General features: G+C 40.8%; 1 protein-coding gene across 1 annotated transcript in view; it reads right to left on the reverse strand.

Moving 5' to 3' along the window:
* Positions 1-1,201: 1,201 nt before the first annotated feature.
* TRIM24 (tripartite motif containing 24) overlaps positions 1,202-23,189 on the reverse strand; it is a 54,146-nt gene continuing 32,158 nt past the window's right edge. Inside the window, exons 5-19 of the mRNA XM_056847000.1 lie at positions 19,413-19,529; positions 18,004-18,118; positions 16,390-16,536; positions 15,390-15,507; positions 14,100-14,377; positions 13,054-13,221; positions 11,205-11,372; positions 9,807-9,942; positions 8,766-8,838; positions 7,585-7,753; positions 6,672-6,964; positions 6,382-6,517; positions 5,566-5,640; positions 3,218-3,367; positions 1,202-1,420 (exon numbers count right to left, since the gene is read on the reverse strand). Of these exons, the coding sequence (XP_056702978.1) occupies positions 1,211-1,420; positions 3,218-3,367; positions 5,566-5,640; positions 6,382-6,517; positions 6,672-6,964; positions 7,585-7,753; positions 8,766-8,838; positions 9,807-9,942; positions 11,205-11,372; positions 13,054-13,221; positions 14,100-14,377; positions 15,390-15,507; positions 16,390-16,536; positions 18,004-18,118; positions 19,413-19,529 (2,353 nt within the window). The 3' untranslated portion in view covers positions 1,202-1,210. The remainder of the gene's footprint in view (positions 1,421-3,217; positions 3,368-5,565; positions 5,641-6,381; positions 6,518-6,671; positions 6,965-7,584; positions 7,754-8,765; positions 8,839-9,806; positions 9,943-11,204; positions 11,373-13,053; positions 13,222-14,099; positions 14,378-15,389; positions 15,508-16,389; positions 16,537-18,003; positions 18,119-19,412; positions 19,530-23,189) is intronic.

Below are 23,189 nucleotides of genomic sequence, written 5' to 3' on the forward strand. Positions count from 1 at the left end.
AACCTGTTAAGATTATCAGAATGATTGCAGCCATTTTCCAAGGCAGCAAGAATGGTGTGCTTTCTTGTTTGCCTTTCCCCAAAAAACAAGTATTGTGTCACCTGGTTCCCTTCCCTCAAATAAAATGGCAAAAATAAAACATGCCTGCTGTCATGTTTAAATCAAGGCCGGTTTCTATTCCAGTGCTGCTGTTGGTTGCGGAGCCAAAAACTGAAGGGGAAATAAATTTTTTAATACTTGGAATACTTCATTTTCTGCTTCAGCCCTACAGCTTTCTCTGAATTTTAGCCAAGGTCATGGGGGTTTGTATACGTAATGGAGAAAAGTGGAAAAACACTTGAAGTGAGAGCAGTGGTTCAGGCACATTTTTGTACTGTACTGAAGATCAAACTAAGAACAGGAATGCTGCTTACTGCACTAGGTAACCAAGGTATTCCTAATGAAAGCAATCTCAAACCATCTTAACACAAAATGTTTAACCTGCTAATTCAAGAAAAACAAGGGTGAGAACATCTAGTTTACCAAACAGGCGAAACACGAGATAAAAATCGACCTTTGTAGAAGTCACTATGAAGCTGAATTAAGGTTTCTAAATGTTAGGCTGCAGGAAATTAAGTAGTAGTATAAGATTTATTTTCATATGACCACAATAAGACACATTTAAATACTTTTCAAACTATTTTAATCCATTTTTTCCACTCCTTACACTTTAGTGCACAAGTAACTCTCTAGGGGCAACTACAATTCCATTGTACCAATCAGAATCCTAGGACAATATCAAATCATGTTCTTCCCCCCACCCCAATGGCTAATGGTTATGTACAGGTAAACAGACAATTGAAATTACGGCCAGTCACATGCCTTTGGTAAACTAATGTCTGGTGGATTCACATTTTCTTGAAACAGCAAAAGCCATTAAATTCAATTCCAACTTTTTTTTTTTTTTTTTACAAATCTTTTTTAAATAAAAGATCTGAACAACAGTCGCTCTGGAGTGGTGGAAGAATGAGCTTCCAAAGAGGATAAAGTTTATAGAAATACTCTAAGGTCTTCTAGATGCTTCAATTCTTGGTAGTACAAAGCAGCAAAGTATGAGTCTCAGTAAGGGTCCACAGGGGTAGAAGTCATCTCAAAATTTCCTCCAGAAAATGAATGTTGATAAATATCAAATTAAAAAAACAACAACTTCTTAGCTGTTCACACAACCGGTTCATTTAAAAAACTGCCGCTCTTCCCCCTTGAGGCGTTTCTTTCGGGGCTGTACAAAGTCATCGTCTGAGTCGTCTGTTAAATCTGGACTACGTCTATCAGCATGGCTATAGGGCTGGGCGGGGAATTTTTTGTCCGCATAAATGTTCTTCAGAAGTTCCTCAAAGTAAGCTTCCAATTTCATGCCAGCATCAGCCACTTCTGAATCAGGCTGTTGGGGAAATTCAACATACCATCAAGTCAGGTTTTCCTATTTGCAGTACCATCAAATTAAGTAGTAGAAAAGGGCAAGAGTCCAGTAGCACCTTAAAGACTAACAAAATTATTTTCTGGTAGAGTATGAGCTTTCGTGAGCCACAGCTCACTTCAAATTAAGAATAGACTTTTCAAATTAACAGTCCAAATGGAATAATTTGCATTTGTTTCAAGGGGAGGGGGACCCAACACTAACAACTCTTCTGTAACCAGAGAATCATAGCATATAATGAATAGTTTCTTGTATGTCAATAGCATGTACAGTACAGAGTAAGCACTTTAGCCCATTGGAGCTTCCAATCACGACAGGTAGTCATTTCCTTGGCTAAGGTATCTTAAAAGAACTTATCCATACAGAATTGCTTCGAGTATCAGAAGACTTCCTCAGCATTAATGTTGGAGAGATTTAATCTCTCTCCTCCATCTGCGTATTCACTATTGCTACTAAATGCGCCGGTTGTGGAATGGTATAGCCCAATCTTGTCAGATCTTGGAAGCTAACCAGGGTTGGTACTTGGATGGGACACTACCAAGGAAGACTTTGCAAAGGAAAGCAATGGCAAGCCACCTCTGCTTACTCACTTCCTTTGAAAACCCTACGAGGTCACCATAAGTCAGTTGCGACTTGTCGGCACTTTAAACACACAGACAAAATGTGGCAGTTGATGAAATTTCTGATTCAGCTCTGACACATAATATCTTGGTCAAATCCAAGTGTTCTGGATGGCTTTTGTCAGGTTAATCAGCATAAAGGTTTGCACCTGAGAATCGCAAGTTTCTAATTAGGTGCCCAACAACTGATTATTCACCTCTGGGAAAAAGTGAGTGACTCTAGGTTCACATCAGGCTTATTGCAAGTTTATTGTCAAATAACCTTTGTATTCATTTTCATTTTATTCACCTATATGCACACACAATGCCTGCAGCTTTTATTAAATCAGAGCATCCAATATTGCTTACCCAAAAAGTACAGGCAACTTCAAACTCTGGAAGCTGATTCCAGTTCCATAATTATCATATTTATATTTTTTGAAAAGGTTACCGCATATTAAAATAATTTAAAGTCACCTGACTACCTCACTACTTGGGTTCACAACCTTCACTAATTCAGCATTTCTACAGAATTAAAACATCTTCTAAGATCGCCCTCGTATATTCTTAGATAAGGTGAACTAAATACATTCATGTGTCTCTTCTGATAGCATTAGTTCATTTTTACTATTTTTAATTTTCTCAGAAATGGATCAGTTTTATAATGATTAAACAAGCATATAATTATTTTTTGGCCATTAACTCATAATCTGTATCTCTAAATAAGCTTTTCTCTTGTCCTTGACTGTCATTCTCACTCTTCTGATAATCCTTGATTTTAGTTTCCCAGTTAATATATTCCCTGTATTCTGATACTGTCAGACACCTTTTCAGATTACCTCATGGTGGCATCAGTGTGATTCCCGCTTATTCTTCAAAACAGATATTAACCAGAATGAGGTATTCCCTGACCTCCAATTGCAGCAGCCTCATTAACAAGCCCGTTAACTGTTTTCAGTTCTTGGTTGCCAACGGTCTTTGCAAGATCCCTCACATAATGCTGGCCAGACATCATGAAAGAGAAGACCAGCAATTATATTCCATATACAACAACAAGTTGTGTCTCTCTCAGATTACTGCAGCACCCAGAATCAGATTCCCTGAGAAAAACCGCCCTTTCCTAAAAGGATATATATGAGAACACATCACAGAATTTCCAAACCTCATTAAATTCAGCACAGTTTTGGAAGATCAGTCGGAAATCAGCTACAACATCTTCTGGTTTTGTGTATGATGGGTGATGAACCTGTAACCTGTTCTTGATTGTTGACAAGTCCATTGGCTTCTTGATAATTTTGTAGTAGTCAGGCACCTAAAGAGTAATAGACCAGTATTCTCAGAAATACTCCCAATATATTTTCTGGGAAACAGAATACCTGAAATTCAGAACTGCAACAACTGAATTCTGTTAATGGATGATTCCTATAATTAATGAAAATAAATGGAAATAATCGATAATATTTAATTAATTAATTTGATTTCTAGCCTGCCCTCCCCGGCCAAAGCCAGACTCAGGGTGAGAAAGTAAAAATCAATATAAATTCCAATATCTAAAATTCTTCAACTATACAAATTTCAACAGTCTAAAAACATAATCTAAAACATTAGATACCAATTAGCTCCATATCTATTAACTAAACCATGTGCTCGGTAGTTCCCACAGCCATTGTACTCAGCTGAATTCTGCAACCACCTCAATAAAAGACAGTAAGTCCCCACTGAGCCCATATCTTATATACACCCTTGAAGGCAATATTAGCATAGCTATCATTGGACAGCTTCTTCCAGCATACATCACACATTGTTACAGTCATTTATTCAAACACGTGAAAGGCTCCTATAGCTTAATGAGCTGCTCCATTTGAAGTTCACAGTAAAGCAAGCTTAAGACACAGCTGGAATGTAACAGTGAAAAGGAAAGATTCCTTTTGTGGCTGTGATACAATACAAAAAAAAAAAACTAAGGGAGGGAAAAACTGAAAGGCAAAGAAGAAAACGCTTATGAAAAGCACAACTAACTCAATCTATAGCAAACAATGCATTTGATAGAACACAGACATGGTTCTGTACAAACGCTTGCACATAAACAATCTACTATTTGCATTGCCGCATGAAAATACAATAGTACTCAATTACGGGGCGGGGGGGGGGACCAACCCCAAAAATGCAATGCAGAAGAAAGAACTGACAACCAATACAGTGAGGTGGCTCCAAAGTAGAGTTCCTGCAGGTGCAAGGAGATTGGGGGGCATTTCAGGGTGCTGCATGACAGGGGAGCTGCAAACTTCATACACTATGGGCAGAAGTTCTTGCACCCATGAAAATGCTGAACCGGATCAACCCCATTATATGATTAAGTAAAGTAATCCGATATGCTCAGCATCAGAGATGAAGAGAAATGACCTCTCATGGTCTACTGTCATTGGTAGTTCATATGACAAGTTTTCTAATTGTACCACTATATAGGTGTGGTTTGTTATAGTTAAGCAAGGCCGTTCTGCATCCTGCAAAAAACGTTTAACATCTGTCTAACATTAAAAATAAGGTTTTAGATAGTCCCCTAGTGATTATATAGAGAAGGGACATAATTCCACATATTTTAGTTCTTTGTTAGCGAGATCTTCCATTGCAATTCATATAATTGGGATGATTTTGCAATGTTGCTGTTACACAAGGAAACAGAATGGGTTTTAAATAGGGCACTGTGTTCCCAACGGGTCCAAATTGTAGTTCAAGTCTGGTCAGTTTTGTTCAAATTACAGTTGCGCTTTATAATTTACTTTTTTGCTTACAGTACTGAATAGTCTTTGGAGACAGATCAGATATACCATATAATTCTTGATCATTATTCTGACATTAACAAGGTCACTACAGTTTCAGTTCTTGCCCATTCAAAAAAGGTACATTGGCCTTTTGTAACTTTATTTGTCCAAGCTAAACAACTGTGGGAGTTGCTTTCATTTTTTAAATGAGAACTCAAGTCAGTAGACCCAACAAAAGATGGATTGACCCTATAAAAGAAGCCACGGCCCTCAATTTGAAAGACCCAAGCAAGGCCGTTAAAGATAGGACGTTTTGGAGGACATCAATTCATAGGGTTGCCATGAGTCGGAAGCGACTTGACGGCACTTAACACACACACAAGTCGATACGAAATGATTCTCTAGCACATAACCATTCAAGACAACAAAATACACTGCATCCCCTTTAGAGTTTACTTCAATGACATTCAGTAGAGATATGAAGACCCAACACTGAGTTACTGCCTCAATTAATGTAGTTTTAGAAACACATTATCAGTTTAGGGAATTATTAACTCAATAAATGACTGTGTGTGTGTGTGTGTGTGTGTATGTGTGTGAGGGGGGAACCCAACCATGATTCAACTGACATGCTAGTTAGTATCAATGGTGGAATTATTTACTGCACTCATAATAGCAATTTGACTGATGATGGGTGCCAATTTATATTACAAAACTCTAGCGGAAAACAATAAAGTGACAACCATACCGTAGGAGGGACAGGATCTTGAAAAGCAAGGCTCATTTCATGGCAGTAAAGGTACAGCAGTAATCTTTCACACTTCTGTACAACGAAAGAGATCACAGTTACTCAAAACACCAACATGAAAAGCTAAAACTGATCGTCTCCAGAGAAGAGCTTTTACTTTGTTAAGAAGTGCCCCTACTGAAATTCTACCATTGTGTGGATTTCCCCTCCAGTTCCCCCAACAGAAAATCTTTGATAGCACCATATTTTCAAGACACATTGAGAAAATGGAGTTTGAATAGACAATGGGTCTATTTTCTTTTCAAAAGGAAAAGATGTTCTTCTAATTAAGGAGTACATTACCTAAACCTATGAAGAACCTGTACACAGTGCAACTGAATAATGCACACCTAAAACACATTATTACAGCTTCCTAAAAACTGTTTCATATAAAGGAATCTGAGAATAAAGGGGATGAAAATGTTTTACCAGAATAAGGTACAACTTCAACTCAAAAGTTATATCAGAGCTCGTCTGAACACATTTAATTGCTCATTAAATAGAGCCCTAATTACATTATACAATTAGTCTAGTATAATCATTTTTTTTCAATCATGAAATTGTAATATGTTTTCAATAATATAGTTATCAAAATGGCAAAAGGATGTAGATGACCACAGCAAATGCCTAGGTGCAAGATGTCTTCTGGGTACATTCTCACACTCTTGGTGCCTATTTTATAAAAACCTACTGATGTACCATATTTATTTTTGTCACTGACTTCATTTCCAAAAACATTCACAAAATGAACAGAATGCAATTAATGTACATTCTCACCCTCCGATCTTTAGGAGACAGTCCAACGTTGCCTTCCAGTTTTCTTTTTTCTTCGGACATATGACTGGGGCCATCGCAATCATATTCTACTTGTGGTCTGGACAAATCACGGCAGAACGTGCAAATCCACTCTCCACTAAGTAAATGGACAGAAGACAGACAGGTGTCAGTGTGCTTTCTTGAGTTCTGAAAGATCCCAGGGGAACACTTTAATCTATGATGAGTTTTAGGAGAAGATGCCCAGAGAGCACGATGTTTGAACCCACCCCACAGTTTCTCATCCTTTGTACCTTGGAAAATTCCTGAGTGTGGGGACATGGCAAGAAAGGTGAAACACTTTAGGACATTTGTCACAACACAACAGCTCTCCTCCATTCTGACACACTGCACACCAGTCCTCATTAGGGTCATCTTCTTTTCTACCGTCTCCACTATGGCCAGCCCCTATCCATGCTCCCTTGCCGCTGGATGGCTGGTCACCTGTACTGTCTGGTGCTTCAGTTCTCAAGACGGTTTCTTCAGAGGAGTGATTACGATTGCTGTTCAACAGCAGCGAGGTAAGCAAATTTCTAGGAAAACTGGTCTGTAGAGAAAAGGGGGAAACGATGCTTAGCTTGGTAAACTGTTTTTTATAGACATACATCGTCTTTTAAAATACTGGAACGTGTCTCCTTTGCAATAGGGCAGTTATAACCTAGCCAACTGAATCAACTGCTTTCACTAGTTCAATGCATGACTTTAGAAACTGCATCATCATCATCATCATCATTAGTGTACCATCAAGTTATAACCAACTCATGGCAACCCTAGGGCCATGGGGTTTTCAAGGCAAGAGATAAGCACATGTGGTTTGCCTCTGCCTTCCTCTGCATAGCAACCCCATCTTCCTTGGTGGTCTCCTATCCAAATACTAACCATGGCCGACTCTGCTTAGTTTCCAAGACTGGGCTAGCCTGGGCAATGTAAAAAACAACAACCCCAAACATTTACCTTCTCAAGTAAAAGAGCAGATGGCTCTTCTAAATGAACAAACAGAATAAATAAATAGCTTGAGTATATTTGATTTTTCAGAAGTCAATATAAAGAGATCAGTTCCCAGTAGGTTTTTAGCTCTGAAGCAGAATCCTAGCAATTTAGTTGGTTTTCCAGCAAATTAACATTACTCTCCTACACTCAGACTAGTTTTTCTATAAAAGTGATTACATTTTGATTCCGGGATTCTTCATCTGTTTCTTGCTTCACAATTACAACTGGGAAATCGTAATTCTCGCTCGGCATACCAGACTCTTGTTTTATTCTGATAGGCTCCAACATGACTACTGGGGGCTTCTGGGTTGAATCAGCACCTGATGGTCTGCTAGAGGAACCAGAGCTGTAAAACAAAGATGTGTGTGTGGTGGTGGGGAGAGAAGAACAAATAAAGATGATTTCGACATACCCTTGATCTTCTGCAGTAGAACACAACACTATTTTCAGGTAGGAGTATGAAGTTTATGAGAATAAACCTTTTATTCTACAGTTTTTCTACCTTTCAACTGCACAATGAAAGCACTAACCTAACTGCTACAGCATAAGAAACACACAGCCAAGATGCAAGAGAAAATTTTGACCCTGGCCAAAAGCAGTCTCACAATGCCTTAGCCAACACTGCACAGAAGCTTTCCTCCTACAGTGCTTTGACTAATGGACCACAAATTGGGGGAAGGAAAAACAAGCATCTGAACACAGAAGATTCTTTATATATTTCGATTCAGATTCTAAGACACAGATGTGCCCTTCCTTGCACCAAGGCAATTTTAATATTTTCTCAAGCCAAATCAGTCTGCCTTCAAAATCTCCAGATGACAACCGGGCTTGTCCTCTGATTTAATTTGTCAGTACCTTCTTTTCATTTTGCTTTGGTGAATCAAGTCGAAAATACTCATATGTCCCAATTTTCTGCTATTTATAGATCCACTCTTTCTACCCGATATATTTGGTGGTGGAAAGTGCCATCAAGTCACAGCTGACTTACGGCCACCCCTGGTGGGGTTTCCAAGGCAAGAGGCGTTAGAGGTGGTTTGCCATTGCCTGCCTGCGTGTGGGCTGAGAGAGTTCAGAGAGAACTGTGACTAGCCCAAAGTCACCCAGCAGGCTTCATGTGGAGGAGTGGGGAGTCGAACCCAGTTCTCCAGATTAGAGTCCGCCACTCTTAACCGCTACACCACGCTGGTGTGGTGCTCTATTGTTCCATTAATATGCCAGCGTTCCTAGGATATTTTGCGGGAGCCTCTCTTCAGACATAAAAAGGTCAGTTCACTCTTACATGAACCACTGATAATCAAATTACACATTCACTGAATAATACTTATTTTGAGGCTTCCCATTCTACACCGTCTGCTTACCTGCCTCGGCTCCCAACACTGGAGGCACTGGGTGAACGAATTGGAGGATGGATACCCGAAACAGAAACTGCCCCTAAGTCACAGGTGAAAAAGAAATTAGAAACACATCTTGCCACACATATCTCTTTATATTTTAAAGCTTCTAACAGTGTGATCTAAAAAATCAGTTGAATATGTTTTTATTTTCATCTTAATAGTAGAGGAATGGGCAGAGAAGCCACCTGACGGGAACTGAGGCTTAGCCCCTCCCCTTTTTAGGTACAGCTTTCAAAGCCAGAGCTGGATGGAGGTGTGAGCCTTTGACTAACATACTAAGATTTCACTGATGTACACCAGCAGGGGCAACATGTGCCCAGGACAATGTGACAGTGGCTATTTTCTGGAAGCCATATTTTAGTAGAACAAACTATTCCTAAAACAGCCCCTTAACAGTGAAGAAATACTTCATGAAATTTTGTCTGTACCAATAAATAAATAAAACATCATCTGTACAAAGCCCCCTGTCCTACAGGAGAGAAAGGGGAGGTGTGTAAGGGACATCTCTGGACAAAGGGGAGAATGGTTCTTGGCAGCCTCTCTTTTTTGGAAACTGAAACCAATGTCCTTTCCCCAAAGCAAAGAGCTAGTCTTGGCTTTCCTGTGCCTCCTTCATGTAGGAGGGGCTTTAGAAGAGCCCAGGGGGGCATTGCCTTTCTGCCTACAGGGAGCACTCACTCAGAAGAAGCTTCCTCTGCTGTAGTAAAATGCCTGGCTCAGAACAGGGATGCCAGTCTCCTGTCCCTTTTCTTCTCCTTGAATGAGATTCTTCACCCTTTCATTTACATTATACACCACTTTGTCTAGCTCTTTCCCCCTTCGGATAATGATTTTTTCATCCAGCAAACCAGCAGAAGTACTCGTTTATGATAATGGCGGTCTATCTAATTCTTCCTTCTCTTTCCCCATTCCTATCATTGCTTATTTTGTTAAACTGTTGGCAGAGACCCATTTCTTTTTACTCAGCATGGGGCACACGAGCTGTACGAAGAGCAGCAGCCCTACCTGAGAGGCCTGGAGATGGGACAGATGAATTTGGGGACTGGACGGTTTTGCGGGAAGGAGGTTTGGATTGGCTCTGCTCCAAAACTGCATCTCTCCTTACAAGGTTCTCCAGGGAAATGGTTCCTGAACAATCAATCTTTTAAAAGGATGAAAGAGTGAAGAAGGATGAAAGGCAGGTAGAATATAATCATGCCCTTACTTAGAATTTATCGAATTAGCTCTGACTCAGGATTACAAGTCAGATTTTAACATAGCCTTTCATTCCAGGAACATGGAGCTATGCTACAGATGGCAAGGCAATATACATACAACCCAACTTTTCAGCATCGGTGAATTATTTAGCATACCCACAATAAGTCCTGGCAAGACACGTTTGTTCACTAAACGTTTGTGCTGTAACTTTTTAAAAAGCATAGAGTGCTAAATGATAACATACATATCTGAGCCCACAATTAATGCCATTGTGACTGTTTTACAAGTCTTAGTCTACAGACTGGAGAGAAATGTCTCTGCATAACACTCAGCAAACTGTTATGGAATAAGGAAAGACCCCCTTTTCCAGAGCTCTTCTGAAGTGTATCCATCAGCTGAAGACATCCATACAAATCAATTTAAGGTCAAAATTTCCAACACAATTCTGCCATATAAGAATTTCTATAGTAACCAATATATGGAGGGGAGTGGTACCTAGGAATAAACAAATAGAAAAAAGTACCACTATGCAAACATGCAAGTGTTTTATATGTATTCATTAATAATGTACCATTCTATTTATGAGCTTAAATACAGAAATTGTAACATGAATCATAAATTTATACACAAACAACATTAATCAGATAACATTAATGACAAGGTTTCGCGATTTTTCCTTTTCACTGTAGCTGCTTCAGAAACCTGTCATTTTAAATTGTGAAATACTTTTTTTTCTATTTGTTTATATCAGAATGTCTAGCAAGGCTAGAAGACAGCCATATAAAAATGCATACTTGCTCTGTTCTCAGGTGTCGGGAGAAAACAACGATCAACTGGCTGTATCCCAAGAGACAATGCTAACTATATCATGTCTAATATGCTATGCTTATTCAGACTTCTGAAATCTTAGTCCTAGTACATTGCGTACTGGCTGTCTCTCTCATCACACTGACTGTATTGACTTACACCGTGCAATCCATTTTGAGCTGCAGTGAGATAGGTGGACTATACATGGAGTAAATGAATAAATAATCCTCCCTTAAAACCTCCACAGAAGCAACTGTTAGCACGCAAAAAGCTAGGAAAATGATACGCTTCCGGAGCTAGCCTGTTTTGCAGATATGCCATCAAGGTCCCAGATCTACCAGCACAACGCACATTGAGCAAACGTAATAATTTTTTATGAAGGCAAAATATCCATCTTACATCAGGAAGAGAAGGTAGAGTATAGGAACCGCTCATTGTTGAACTCAGATCTATCATGGGTGGAGCAAATGTCTTCCCATCGTATCCAGCAGTGGGACTGGAGGCAGTTGAAGTGGTACTGCTAGCATTTGAGGGGGAGGCAGAAACTTGCCCACTATGGATTTGCCACTACAAAAGAATGGCACACATGTTAAGCAGAAACAATGATAGACGACAGTAGTATAAGAACGGGAGAGATGCAGTGGATCTGGATTTAATTCATGTTTCCTTTCCTTTATCCATTAGAAGCTCCTTGATCCACTGATCTTGAGCAGCGTGATTTTAGATCTAATGTTTGAGGGATATAAGGACTGATATAAATGTTGCCACTGATTAAGCCATGTTTCAGTATTATTTGCCTAATAAGGCTAGTATAATTAGGCTGTATAAATCTGAGAGCCCTGACCTGGATAGCCTAGATTAGCCCGATCTCGACAGATCTCAAATCTAAGCAGGGTCAGTCCTGGATAGTATTTGGATGGGAGACCTCCAAGGAATACCAGGGTTGTGATGTGGAGTGAAGCAATGGCAAACCACATCTGAACGTCTCTTGCCTTGAAAACCCTATGGGGTTAATATAAGTCAGCTGTGACTTGACGGCAATAAATAAATAAATACATCTGAGAAGACTTAGCAAGTTAAATCACAATTTCATTCTGAAATCGGCTTACAGGATTTTTCTTCAACACTCAGTTTTCTCAGTCATACTGAACACAAGTGTTATTATTTATTTATCATATTTTTCGCTCCATAAGATGCACCTGACCATAAGACGCACCTGGGCTGCTGGGGCAGGAAGGCCCCGCCCCCCAGCTAGCTGTCAGCTTCCCAGCCGGCTCCCGGGCATGCCGGGCTCCCGAGGCGCGCTGGGCAGCAGGGGGGAGGGCCCCTCGCCCCCCAGCTGGCTGTCGGCTTCCCAGCTGGCTCCCGGGGTGCGCCGGCTCCGCGCTGGGCTCCAGCGGTGCTGGGCGGCTGCCCCCCCCCCCCGCTGGCTGTCGGCATCCGAGCCGGCACACACACACATTCACTCCATAAGACGCACAGACATTTCCCCTCACTTTTGAGGAGGAACAAAGTGCGTCTTATGGAGCAAAAAATACGGTTCAAATTTATGCCTGCCTTCCTGCCCTCAGAAGGGTTACCAAGGTGGTCAAATAAATTAAAAGCATACATAATACAAATGCACCTTCAAAACTGTACAGAATCATAAAAACTACAATTCAAACATAGGGCAGGAAGGTGGGATCACTGAGTGAATGCCAAATGAAACAAAAACACATTACTTGCTGGCAGAAGATGGCAACAGAAGAGTCTTTCTGGGGAGTTTTGGTGCCATGATTGAGAAGGCCCTCTTCCGGTTTGCCACCCACCTACTGTCAGAAGGCACCTGAAGAAAAGCCTAAGAAGATGACTGTAGTGGTTGGACACGGTCATAAGGGAGTAGACGGTCCTGAAGGTTGCTGGTCTCAAGCCATTTAGGGCTATAAAGGTCCACACCAGCACCTGAAATTGTGCCTGAAAACAAATTGGGAGCCAGTGTAGGTTGACCAAGACTGGAGTGATATGGTCCCTACGACACACTCCAGTCAACATCCTGGCTGCAGCATTCTGCACAAATGGAAATTTCCAGTATACACATACAGCTCTCTAGCAGACAACGTCCTTCTACAGAAGGGGAGAAGATTCACATATGTTTTTGAGAGATTCCTAATTTTGTTCCCCTCTCCCCTAATCCTTCTTCAACAATTAAAGAGCCCAGGAGGCTGGTATCATTGTAGAGGAGGGATGGCAAATGATATGAACAGCTTACCTGTTTAATAGCTTGCTGTGCCAAGAAGGCCATCTGCAGTGGATTGGGCCTCACAGCTGGATGTGGTATATTCTGGTTCTGAGGCACTCTCATTGGCTGACTAAGAGGACCTGAGCCATTTGATTTGGGGTTGTGATTCTGAAAGTTAACCAAACGTGGAGGGGGCTGCTGGAAAGACAGAACAATTTTATCAGCTAGTTGGTTTTCCTTGGATGATATGAGTCATGAGTTGTAACAATTTACAGAACTGGAGAACCGGCATGGTGTAGTGGTTAAGATTATTGGACTGGGATTTGGGAGACCAGGTTCGAATCCCTACTCGTGCCATGGAAGCTCACTGGGTGGCCTTGGGCCAATCATACTCTTAGTCTAACCTACCTGACAGGGTTGTTGTAAAGATAAAATGGAGGACAGGAGAGTGATGTAAGCCACTTTGGGTTCCCATTGGGGAGAAAAGTTATAAATGAATAAAATAAATGAATAAACTGTGTGATTCATCTTCAGCATAATGCAATGTAGTCTAATAACACAATTTCATAATCTGCTTAGCTGACAGGGGAACCTACGCAGCAGCATGAGAAAAAAGATACCCTTACAGAGTATTCGAATTCTAGAGAGGGCACTGAACTTTTGGGACAGAAACAGTAGACACTGGCGATGATATCATATGGACAATGTGTGTGTGTGTAAAGTGCCGTCAAGTCGCAGCCGACTTATGGCGACCCCTTTTGGGGTTTTCATGGCAAGAGACTAACAGAGATGGTTTGCCAGTGCCTTCCTCTGCACAGCAACCCTGGTATTCCTTAGTGGGCTCCCATCCAAATACTAACCAGGGCTGACCCTGCTTAGCTTCTCAGATCTGACGAGATCAGGCTAGCCTGGGCCATCCAGGTCAGGGCCATATAGACAATATCATGTAGATAATTCTTCGATAAAAGCATAAAACTCAAGTTTGGTATAACGCCTTGACACACTACTCTGCTGACTCCAGCTTTCCCTCTGAACAACAGACAGACGTCTCCTACTCTGGTCTTGCCCTAATTTACCTGAGGTGGTGGTGGAGGTGGAGGAGTCTGGTGCACGGGCCCTGTCACTCTAGGATTTGGGAGACCCACAGGACCTGGCCTCCGTTGAGCCTGCTGCTGCCTCTGAGCGAGGACCTGTTGCTGCATGTGCTGAAGTCGCAGCTGAGCTAAACTGATCTGTGTTGGGAACTTAGAGAGTTGATTTGAAGGTAAGCCACTTGGTGCCTGCATGTTGGGTTCCATCACAGGGCTTTTAGGCATATGTGGTGGGGTCTCATTATCTTCAATTACCAGGGAACCTGGATGAAAATAATTACTTCATTATTTACAGGTTAAGATTTACACTATTTCCACCCTATTCTGCCATTAAGCAATGACCTCTGACAAACTATTCCTGTTTGGCATTAACGTCTTGCCAAATGTATAGTCTAAGAACTCATCTGTTGCTATGAAGCCAAGTTGTCTAAATATGTTTTGTTATGCAGTTGCTGCCTAGAACCACTAATAGTCAGGGACTGAACAGGTATTTATAAAAAGTAGATATTGTCTGACAGAACCCTCTTCTTTAGCAAACTCTTAATCACTTTCACACCGAAAATAATTTCCTACATACCACCACTCCCGCATAGGTAACTGCATTTGGTCCACATGCATGCAATCATGAGTGACAAGTGAACTTCACCAATGTACTTATGAACATACCGTGAAAAACTATAACCAGTTGGGACATCCTGCCACATGTGTACACAGCAATTTATGCATTCTATGTACAACCAAAGAATATACAATCTCCTTCACGGAAATAGGTTTGAAAGCCAGGAATGGTTGTGCAGAAGGAACATTTGGGGGGCAGAGAGTGGGGAAAATGGTCTCATGGTGTTGCATGATGCTCTAGGAATCCCCCCAATCTCTATGGCAAAACCATAGAGATTAAGGGGATTCCTAGAGTGTTATACAGTGCTGTTTCCCACTATTCCCCGGTTTGCTCCTGTTGCTCCATGGTGTGAGGGCACTGGCTGGAGCAAGCAACCTGGTAAGTTTTCATAGAAATCATATTGCAATGCAGGAAATCACCCTGACCCAGCGAACAACTCAAAACTAGAGGCAAGAAAGAAAAAAACCCTGAAAGTGTGTACTGTTGTTCTAAGGAGGATATCAACACCACAAAAGAAGAAGCTAGCACTCTGAGTTTTCTAACCATTCTCAGGATATTTAAAAGAAATCAAAACCGGATTATTCAGACGACAGACATATTAAGTTACATCAACAGTTTTGCTACTAATAAAGTGGAAAACAAGAAATTAGTCATACCTAAGTTGAAAATATTTTGGGCCCAGAAGCTAGGATCACAGTGAAACTGAATAGTGGTGTTGGACACTGGTAAGGCATCACACCTTGCTCTAAGGAGATAGCGCAACCGATATGTAATCTAGAACAAAATCAGAAAAAAAATAGAACAAAATCAGGAATACTGTATTAAAGTTAAACTTTCAATATGTTTTTGCACACCACTAAGTGCTTGGGGGGGGGGGAATGATAAACTAAAAACCAAACCCTCCCCATCAAATTATTATTTTAACTAAGGGAAAAAAACGAGTTTCTCATTGAATTACCCCTTTTCTTAGCAGGTCATTTCACAATCGCAGCAACTCCCATGACAGAAGCAATGTAATATATTCTATAATGACATATAAAGAAGCAGCAGCATCCTCAGTGACCCAGTAGGAATTCTGTCAAACCTATCCACTATTAAAGACAGATAAGTAAAAGAACCACCTCAAAGTAAAGAACTAATTAAATTACAAGGGAGGGAGATTGCACATGTGCATGCAAACACACACACACACACACTCATACTGTGACCAATGTAACAAACATTTCTAGTACAGGCAGCTCCAGAATCAGATAGTGTGAATATGTTTCTAAGACACGATTACATATCACACATTATAAGGAAGGAAACTCATGTTCACCTTTCAGGTAGCTAGCTAGCTCAGGAGCCACAGCCAATCTCAGCCCACAGGCAAGTGCACTTATGCACACTTTTGCAAAAGAGCTTGTCACATTCATTATGTACACTGTTCTCAGCAACACAGAGCAGCTGTTGACCCACTACTATATGTTAACACCATCAGCAACAACAGCAATGACAGAGGTTAGCTTTTGCCAGGCCCTTAGCACACCTGCTGTCCTGCATCCTGCTAACTGAGTCGTTCTCTTGTATTGACAGGGTCTCCAAAGGTAACCAACTTGCCAGGGCTATGGCCATCCTAGACAAAAGGGCAACAGTTCTCTGTTTTGTTTTTTTTACCAGCCGTTTGCTGTACAATAAAGCTGTGCTGCTACCGCTGGAAACCGCCCACTTCGAAAAGTTCATGACATGTTCCAGCTGCTTAGAAAGCCCGGCCACTTCCTGTTGTTGCTGCAGAAGCTTCATCCGGTGTTCCTTAGCGAGACACTGAAAGAGGAAGAAAAAAACCAAAGTTGTGAGTGGCTGAGCCTTGACGCAGATTGCATAGCAGCGCTCCATCTTTCAGCAAAAGCACAAGAACAGACAAATTCCCAAAAATGACAATGGCCACTAACTCAGGTTGCCCTACTTCAAACACAAGAGAGCCATTCACTTTTTAGAACTAATTAGAATCCAAACCCTTACAGCTACTTAGGTAGCCTTTAGGCTTGCCAAGCCCCCACAGGTCTAGAAATGAATGGAGAAAAACACCAATGCTGCAAAGTGTGTGTCACAACCCAAGAAGCAGCACAAGACTCCAATAATAGCAAACTGCAAACCAAAATAGAATTCCTATACCAATTCAAACTGTATTGTTAAATAACAATATAAGCATTAATCTATCAATCTTTAGGGACGTGAAGCCTGCACACTAGGCTCTTTATTCAGTATATTTTTCCTTCACAGTTATTCATACATCTTTGTGGGAGACTGCCATTACAGTGTGGGCTGTAGACATTATTATCATTATCACCATCATAATTGTCAATAACAGTTGTTAGAACATAGTGGCTTTGTATAGTAATATCATTGTATTAGACATAGGAATATTTATTGTCATATAAAAACTGCAGTAGTGTATGTATGTATTAATGCTTATATTGTTATTTAACAATACAGTTCGAATTGGTATAAGAATTCTATTTTGGTTTGCGGTTTGCTATTATTGGAGTCTTGTGCTGCTTCTCGGGTTGTAAGCCCCCACAGGTGGCGGAGGGTCCCCTGCCGGATCCCCTGCTAGTAGGGATCCCAGTGGGTTCTTCCCACCAGTGCTCAGCCGGCCAGCATGGGGGGAAATGCTGAGAAACCGGAATGGGTGGGTGGGCATTAGCAACACCCCAATGTGCTGGGGTCACTCCCCATGCATCCAGAAGCAGCCCTATAGAGTTTTGTCCAAATGCCAGAGTCCCCAACATCCCCTGGCGTTGCACCGACATCACTTCCAGGCACACAAGGAGTGATGTCAGCATGTTCCCTACATTGCTGGCAGTAAATCTCCTGCTGGTTGCAAGGGGAGGCCTGGCAACCCTAGTAGCCTTTGACCTGGATAATTTCTCTGTAACACCATACTGAGTACCCAGCTTGCTGGGGGTAAAGGGAAGATGGCTGGGGAAGGCACTGGCAAACCACCCCATAAACAAAGTCTGCCTAGGAAACGTCGGGATGTGACGTCACCCCATGGGTCAGGAATGACCCGGTGCTTGCACAGGGAATCTTTACCTTAACACCATACTAAAAAGTAATCTAGGAGAAAGCGAAGTTACACTGGAAAGTAATCAGCATACTTGGAGAATATTATAAACTAGGCCAGTTTCTAGACATTAACATTCATGATTAATTTCAGAATTCTTGCCTGTTTATTAAGAGACTCATCTAAAATGTGTTATCGTTGCCCCCAAGTAGAGAGGAATTTACCTCTAGCTGATGCAGTAGAGCTTTCCCTTTCTTATTTATTTCTACCATCAATGTGAAAATGGCAACTTTAATGTCCTGTTCTACCAACTTTTGATTCCGATTCACTTCCAGGATCCTGTACAATGAATTTTTTAAAAGAGAAAAGAAAAAGAATGTAGAAATGCTATTTACAACAGTCTGTATGAGAAAGTGGCAGAACATATTTGAAAGATGATCAAGGAAAATTTAGTCATACCTAAGTTATACTGACACCTGAGGAACAAGTCATGACTTAGTTCCATCAGTCTCCACAAAACTTTGTTGCATACCTTTTGACACATCGTGCCCACAGTCTGATTTCAAAACTTGTGTGAATGTGCAAGCCCCTTCTATTTTACAGCTAAAAGTAAAATTCTCGACGATTAATTTCCCTTGTTGCATTAGCAATCTCATTCCACATTTTCCTTTTACTTTCCCCTATCTGAATGATCTTTCAAAACATACCTCTCCCACTTCCCTTTTAAAAAGGAACACATCAAATAATCACAGCCATGTTGGTCCGCAATATAAGATTCGAGTCCTGTAGCACTTTAAAGACCAACCAGATTTCCAGGGTCTGAACTTTCAAGAGTCAAAGTTCCTTTTGTCAGATATGTCCAGAGGGTCCTTTGACTCTTGAAAGGTTACACTCTGGAAATCTTATTGGTCTTTAAAGAGCTACTGGACTCGAATTTCATCAAATAATCTCTTTTCCCTGTCATATAATTTTATTTTTCTGATTTTAAAGCTTAATTATAAAGCAATACACAACATGCATTAATACTCTGAATCTTAGTATATTATGTGCACATTTCTACTACATCTCCCATTCTTAGTGTTCCTTCTATATATGTGAGCTATTTAAGTATGAGAGGCAGCATGGCGTAGTGGTTAAGTGTGGTCGACTCTCATCTGGAGAACCAGGATCAATTCCCCACTCCTCCACAGCGCACGCACACACACACACACACACACACACACACACACACACACACACACTTAAGTATAGAGAGTCTAATTTTTGTCTTAGTTTTTTCTCCAGCATTTGATATATAGTACAAACAGGGTTGCCAGCTCCAGGCTGGGAAATACCTGGAGATTTTGGGGGTGGAGCCTGAGGAGGGCAGGGTTTGAAGAGGGGAGGGACTTCAATGCCATAGAGTGCAATTGCCAAAGCAGCCATTGTCTCTAGGGGAACAGATTTATGTCGCCTGGAGATCAGTTGTAACAGCAGGAGATCTCCAGCCACCACCTGGAGGTTGGCAACGCTCAGCACAAATACAAAAGCGTTTTTAAGACATAAATGTCAAACAATTTTCCATTTACTAAATCCAATCAACTGCACTTCATCTAAAAAGTGCTATTTTACTCATGTAGAACAAGATAAATACCTGTTCTGAACCTGCTCGCCTGTGTAGTTTATGTATTTACTTTTCTCCATCAGCTTCGTAACAAGTGTGTCAATTATCACCTTTTGATTCTGAAAGGCTTCTTCTATAAACTGGTACCTGCAGTAAGATTAAAAAATATACCATGCATATAGTATTCCACATGTAACCCTGCTTTTAAAAAATGAACTGACCTTATGGCACTAACAACTAAAAGAAAAATCTTCTTAAGATAATGCAAGACATTATGTGTTAGCAACAAGTTTTATATTTTGAATATGGTTATTGGTTTCTGTTGTATTTTGTCTGATTTACTCAGCAAGACTATTGCTGTGCACAACTGCTTGGTGAGATGCATATGAGATCAACTCATATTTGTGGAGAATGAGGGGGTAATCAAATAGTTTAAACTGATCTAGAAATATATTGGGTGATAAAGCACAACTCCTAGTATTGTGTGGCATGCTATCATAAAACCTTGCTCAAGGACAGCTTGTGGCCTAGTAACTTCCAAGTTTTTTAAAATAGTCCATTTTACTTCTTGTAAAAAGTGAAATCCAAAATGATGCACATAAATGACACACTAAATATTTAAAAATCTCTGCTAGGTTTCAGGAGAACTAGAAAAATCAGACACATCTATGAACATATAATAGTTTACTTATCTTTTGAAAATTCATAAAACCAACTTGAAAAACATAGAAACAGGGGGGAAAGCAAGAGGCTATAGGGCATGTCTAGGAAGGGAAAGGGGAAATAATGGAGGGGGTGAAATGAGGTGCTCCCACTGCAAGTCCTTGTGGGTCCCCTGCTTGTAACTAAAAATTCACTTATATTAACAGTAGTAGTAGTAAAAGGAGTGGAGAACGACACTGGAAGTTACATGTTTGGGTCTGTTGCAGAGTGAAGTCTTGTCTCTACATGATTTATATACAATACGCTAAAGTTTACTGTTTGCAGCCAAAGGCCATTACAATTTGTCATATAAAACATAGTCATAAATAATAACATTAAAATAGCCTGATCAAAAAATGCTAATCATGAAATGCATTAAATGCCCATATTAAATACAGCTTTTGCCCAGGCAACTGGATCAGCATCTGAGAGGAGAAAGATGAACTTCGCTGAATCCGACAAGAGATTTAGGTCCTTTAGAAACGCTGTAAGAAATTTAGTTCTGGGTTCTGTATAAAGAGGACAGAGTAAAATATAGTGCATTGGGTCCTCTGGAACTGTGGCTCCATAAATACATAGACGAGAGGCCCATGGTGTTTGGGAGTAACATCCAGCTAGCAAAGCTGTTGGCCCAGTTTGAAATTGGATTGAGGTGAAAGCTATTTTAAGTCTGTGGAAGGGGATACTGACCAGATATGAAGCTCTGACATGATCCCTTTTAAACTGTTTAAACCATGGGGAGAATTGGGATTGGAAGATTGATTGCCTGTGATGCAGCGTCACACTTCAACACCCAATCACGAATGTTGGTACCTGCTATGGGGACAGCCAGAGTGTCATCCGATATAGAGTAGCAATGAAGGATGTCGTTACAGCAGGCTAAATGGGAAGCACACATGATTTATATAGCAAAAACCACTACAGACAAGACACCGATTACTTTCCTTGATGCTTAAAAGGTTTTTGACAGTGTAAAACAGCTAACGAATATAAGAGGTAATTATTCTCGGTGGGAAATTTAAAAACTGGAATGCACTTGTAATATTCTTACAGAGCATTTCTGACCTTTAAGGGCAAAAGCCCTTTGGAGACCAGGAAGGCGCTCCACTGGCATTGGGGCCCTCCATGCCAGCGTCCGGGCTACTTATGCATATGAATAGGCTTACCATGTCCCTCTTCTTTGGCGGGAGGTTTTTAGAGTGGAGGTGGGGGGGGGGGGGTCACGTGCGCCCAGAAGTGCTTCATCACTTCCGGTTTACACCTGGAAGTGCTGCATTGCAAAGGGCCGGTTTCCACTCAAACTCCCAGTTTGAGTGGTAAAGGCCTTTTGCGATGCGGCACTTCCGGGTGTAAAACGCATCACAAAGTTGGAATTTTCCACACAAACTTCCACACAAACTTTCCCACAAACTGGGAGTTTGAGTGGAAACCGGCCCTTTGAAATGCAGCACTTCCGGGTGTAAACCAGATGTGACGTGTCGCTGGTTGCACAGATTGCCCGCTGACCCTGACCTGGTCAGCGAGCAGCCAGGTGGATTGGTGGGGGTTTGCCCGCCACCACCTAGCACTTGGCAACCCTACATATGAAGATCTGCTGGAGTTGAGCAGGGAGCGGGCAAAGCAGGAAATCAAGCAAAGGCTATTTGACACTGAAACTCCCCAGCATTTATGGCACCCGACAGAACTAGATTTGTCCGAGCACCAGTGGAGTATTTACCCCTGCCAGAGGTGAATAAGTATAGGAGGGCCTTTATGCTGGCAAGATGCGCAGCCCTACCTTCAGCGATTTTAGAAGGTAGATATGAGAAGCTACCGAGATCAGAGACTCTGCCCCTGCAAGTTGGGAGAAATAGACACAGTCGAACATGCTTTCCTTAAGTGTCCCTTTAATGAGGAAGCTAGACTAAAGTTCATAGTTCCCTCACTTAAAAAAACTACTGCTAGCTCCGAAGAGGGAAAAACTAGGTACTTACTTTGGGAGGGGGATGCCTCAGTCACAAAGCAGGTTGCTAAATTTTGTGCATTCATCTGTAAGACTTGCTCATAGAGTGGGCCTCGGGAACTTAAATGAATATTAATCTTTTAAATTCTCGCTATGTAAGGAATTTTATATTGTTATTATGAGTATGCCAGGTGTCTTATAACTGCATTTTATAAGAGTATATATTTATTGTTGTCTGGATGGTGCCGTATCAATAAACATTTACATTTACACATATGAAGTCCAACCCTTCTTCTTCTAGCTACGGCAAAAACATTTTCATAATGCTGTTCTCATTTAGAAGAGAGAATTGGAGGTATAGGATCCACTTGGGAACTAAAGGCACTCGTGTATGACCACCCACCAGCAAGAGTTGTTGTTTTGGTGATATATCTCTGAAACGTTTTTCTTCACAGGTGTATGTTTCAAAGTTGTCCAGTTGCAGTGCTTTTGTTTGTTTTGTGGTTATTCACAATAATCACGATGTGATTATTATTTGGAAGAACTGAAAAATACCGGAGTTGCTTATGAAAATCAAGTATCAAAAATATATTTGCATGATGTTTCTCTTATTATAATCAACCAATAGAGCCTTAGTTAAAATATGAAATTTGATTAATTATTTTGGGGCTGTTTCTGGTTCTAATGCGAACCTACGTATGAATGGTTAGTCTGAATCGCATAAGAATGTTATAATAAAAACTTGTTCCACCCCTTGGAGAAGTCTTGGAGGTTGGATCCAGCAAGATTTAGAATCCTTGGTACAATATAATCCTCATAAATTACATCTTAAAATCAAGTAATCGATTTATTGTTGTACATGGTCTTTATCATGGAAATGCAGAATAACGTATTAAAATGAATGTGTTACCAAAATTATTTTTTATTTACTAACATAATATTTCAGGTGAATGTACACATTGGTACATCCTGGGAAAATTAAACAGGAAGTTTATATGGTTGGATAACCTTCAAGGGTTCCTATGAGTATAAGGGACAACTCAGGATTACAAACAAAAAAGATATAACCATACAACTATGAGATTGGCAGATACGACAGAAGGGTATTTCCTTGATAATGATGTGTTTATTTTGGAGTCCTTCTTCCCAAGAAATTTTCAGTT

This window comes from Euleptes europaea, chromosome 3 (genome assembly GCF_029931775.1).
Source record: "Euleptes europaea isolate rEulEur1 chromosome 3, rEulEur1.hap1, whole genome shotgun sequence".
In the NCBI taxonomy this organism is placed as follows: Eukaryota; Metazoa; Chordata; class Lepidosauria; order Squamata; family Sphaerodactylidae; genus Euleptes; species Euleptes europaea.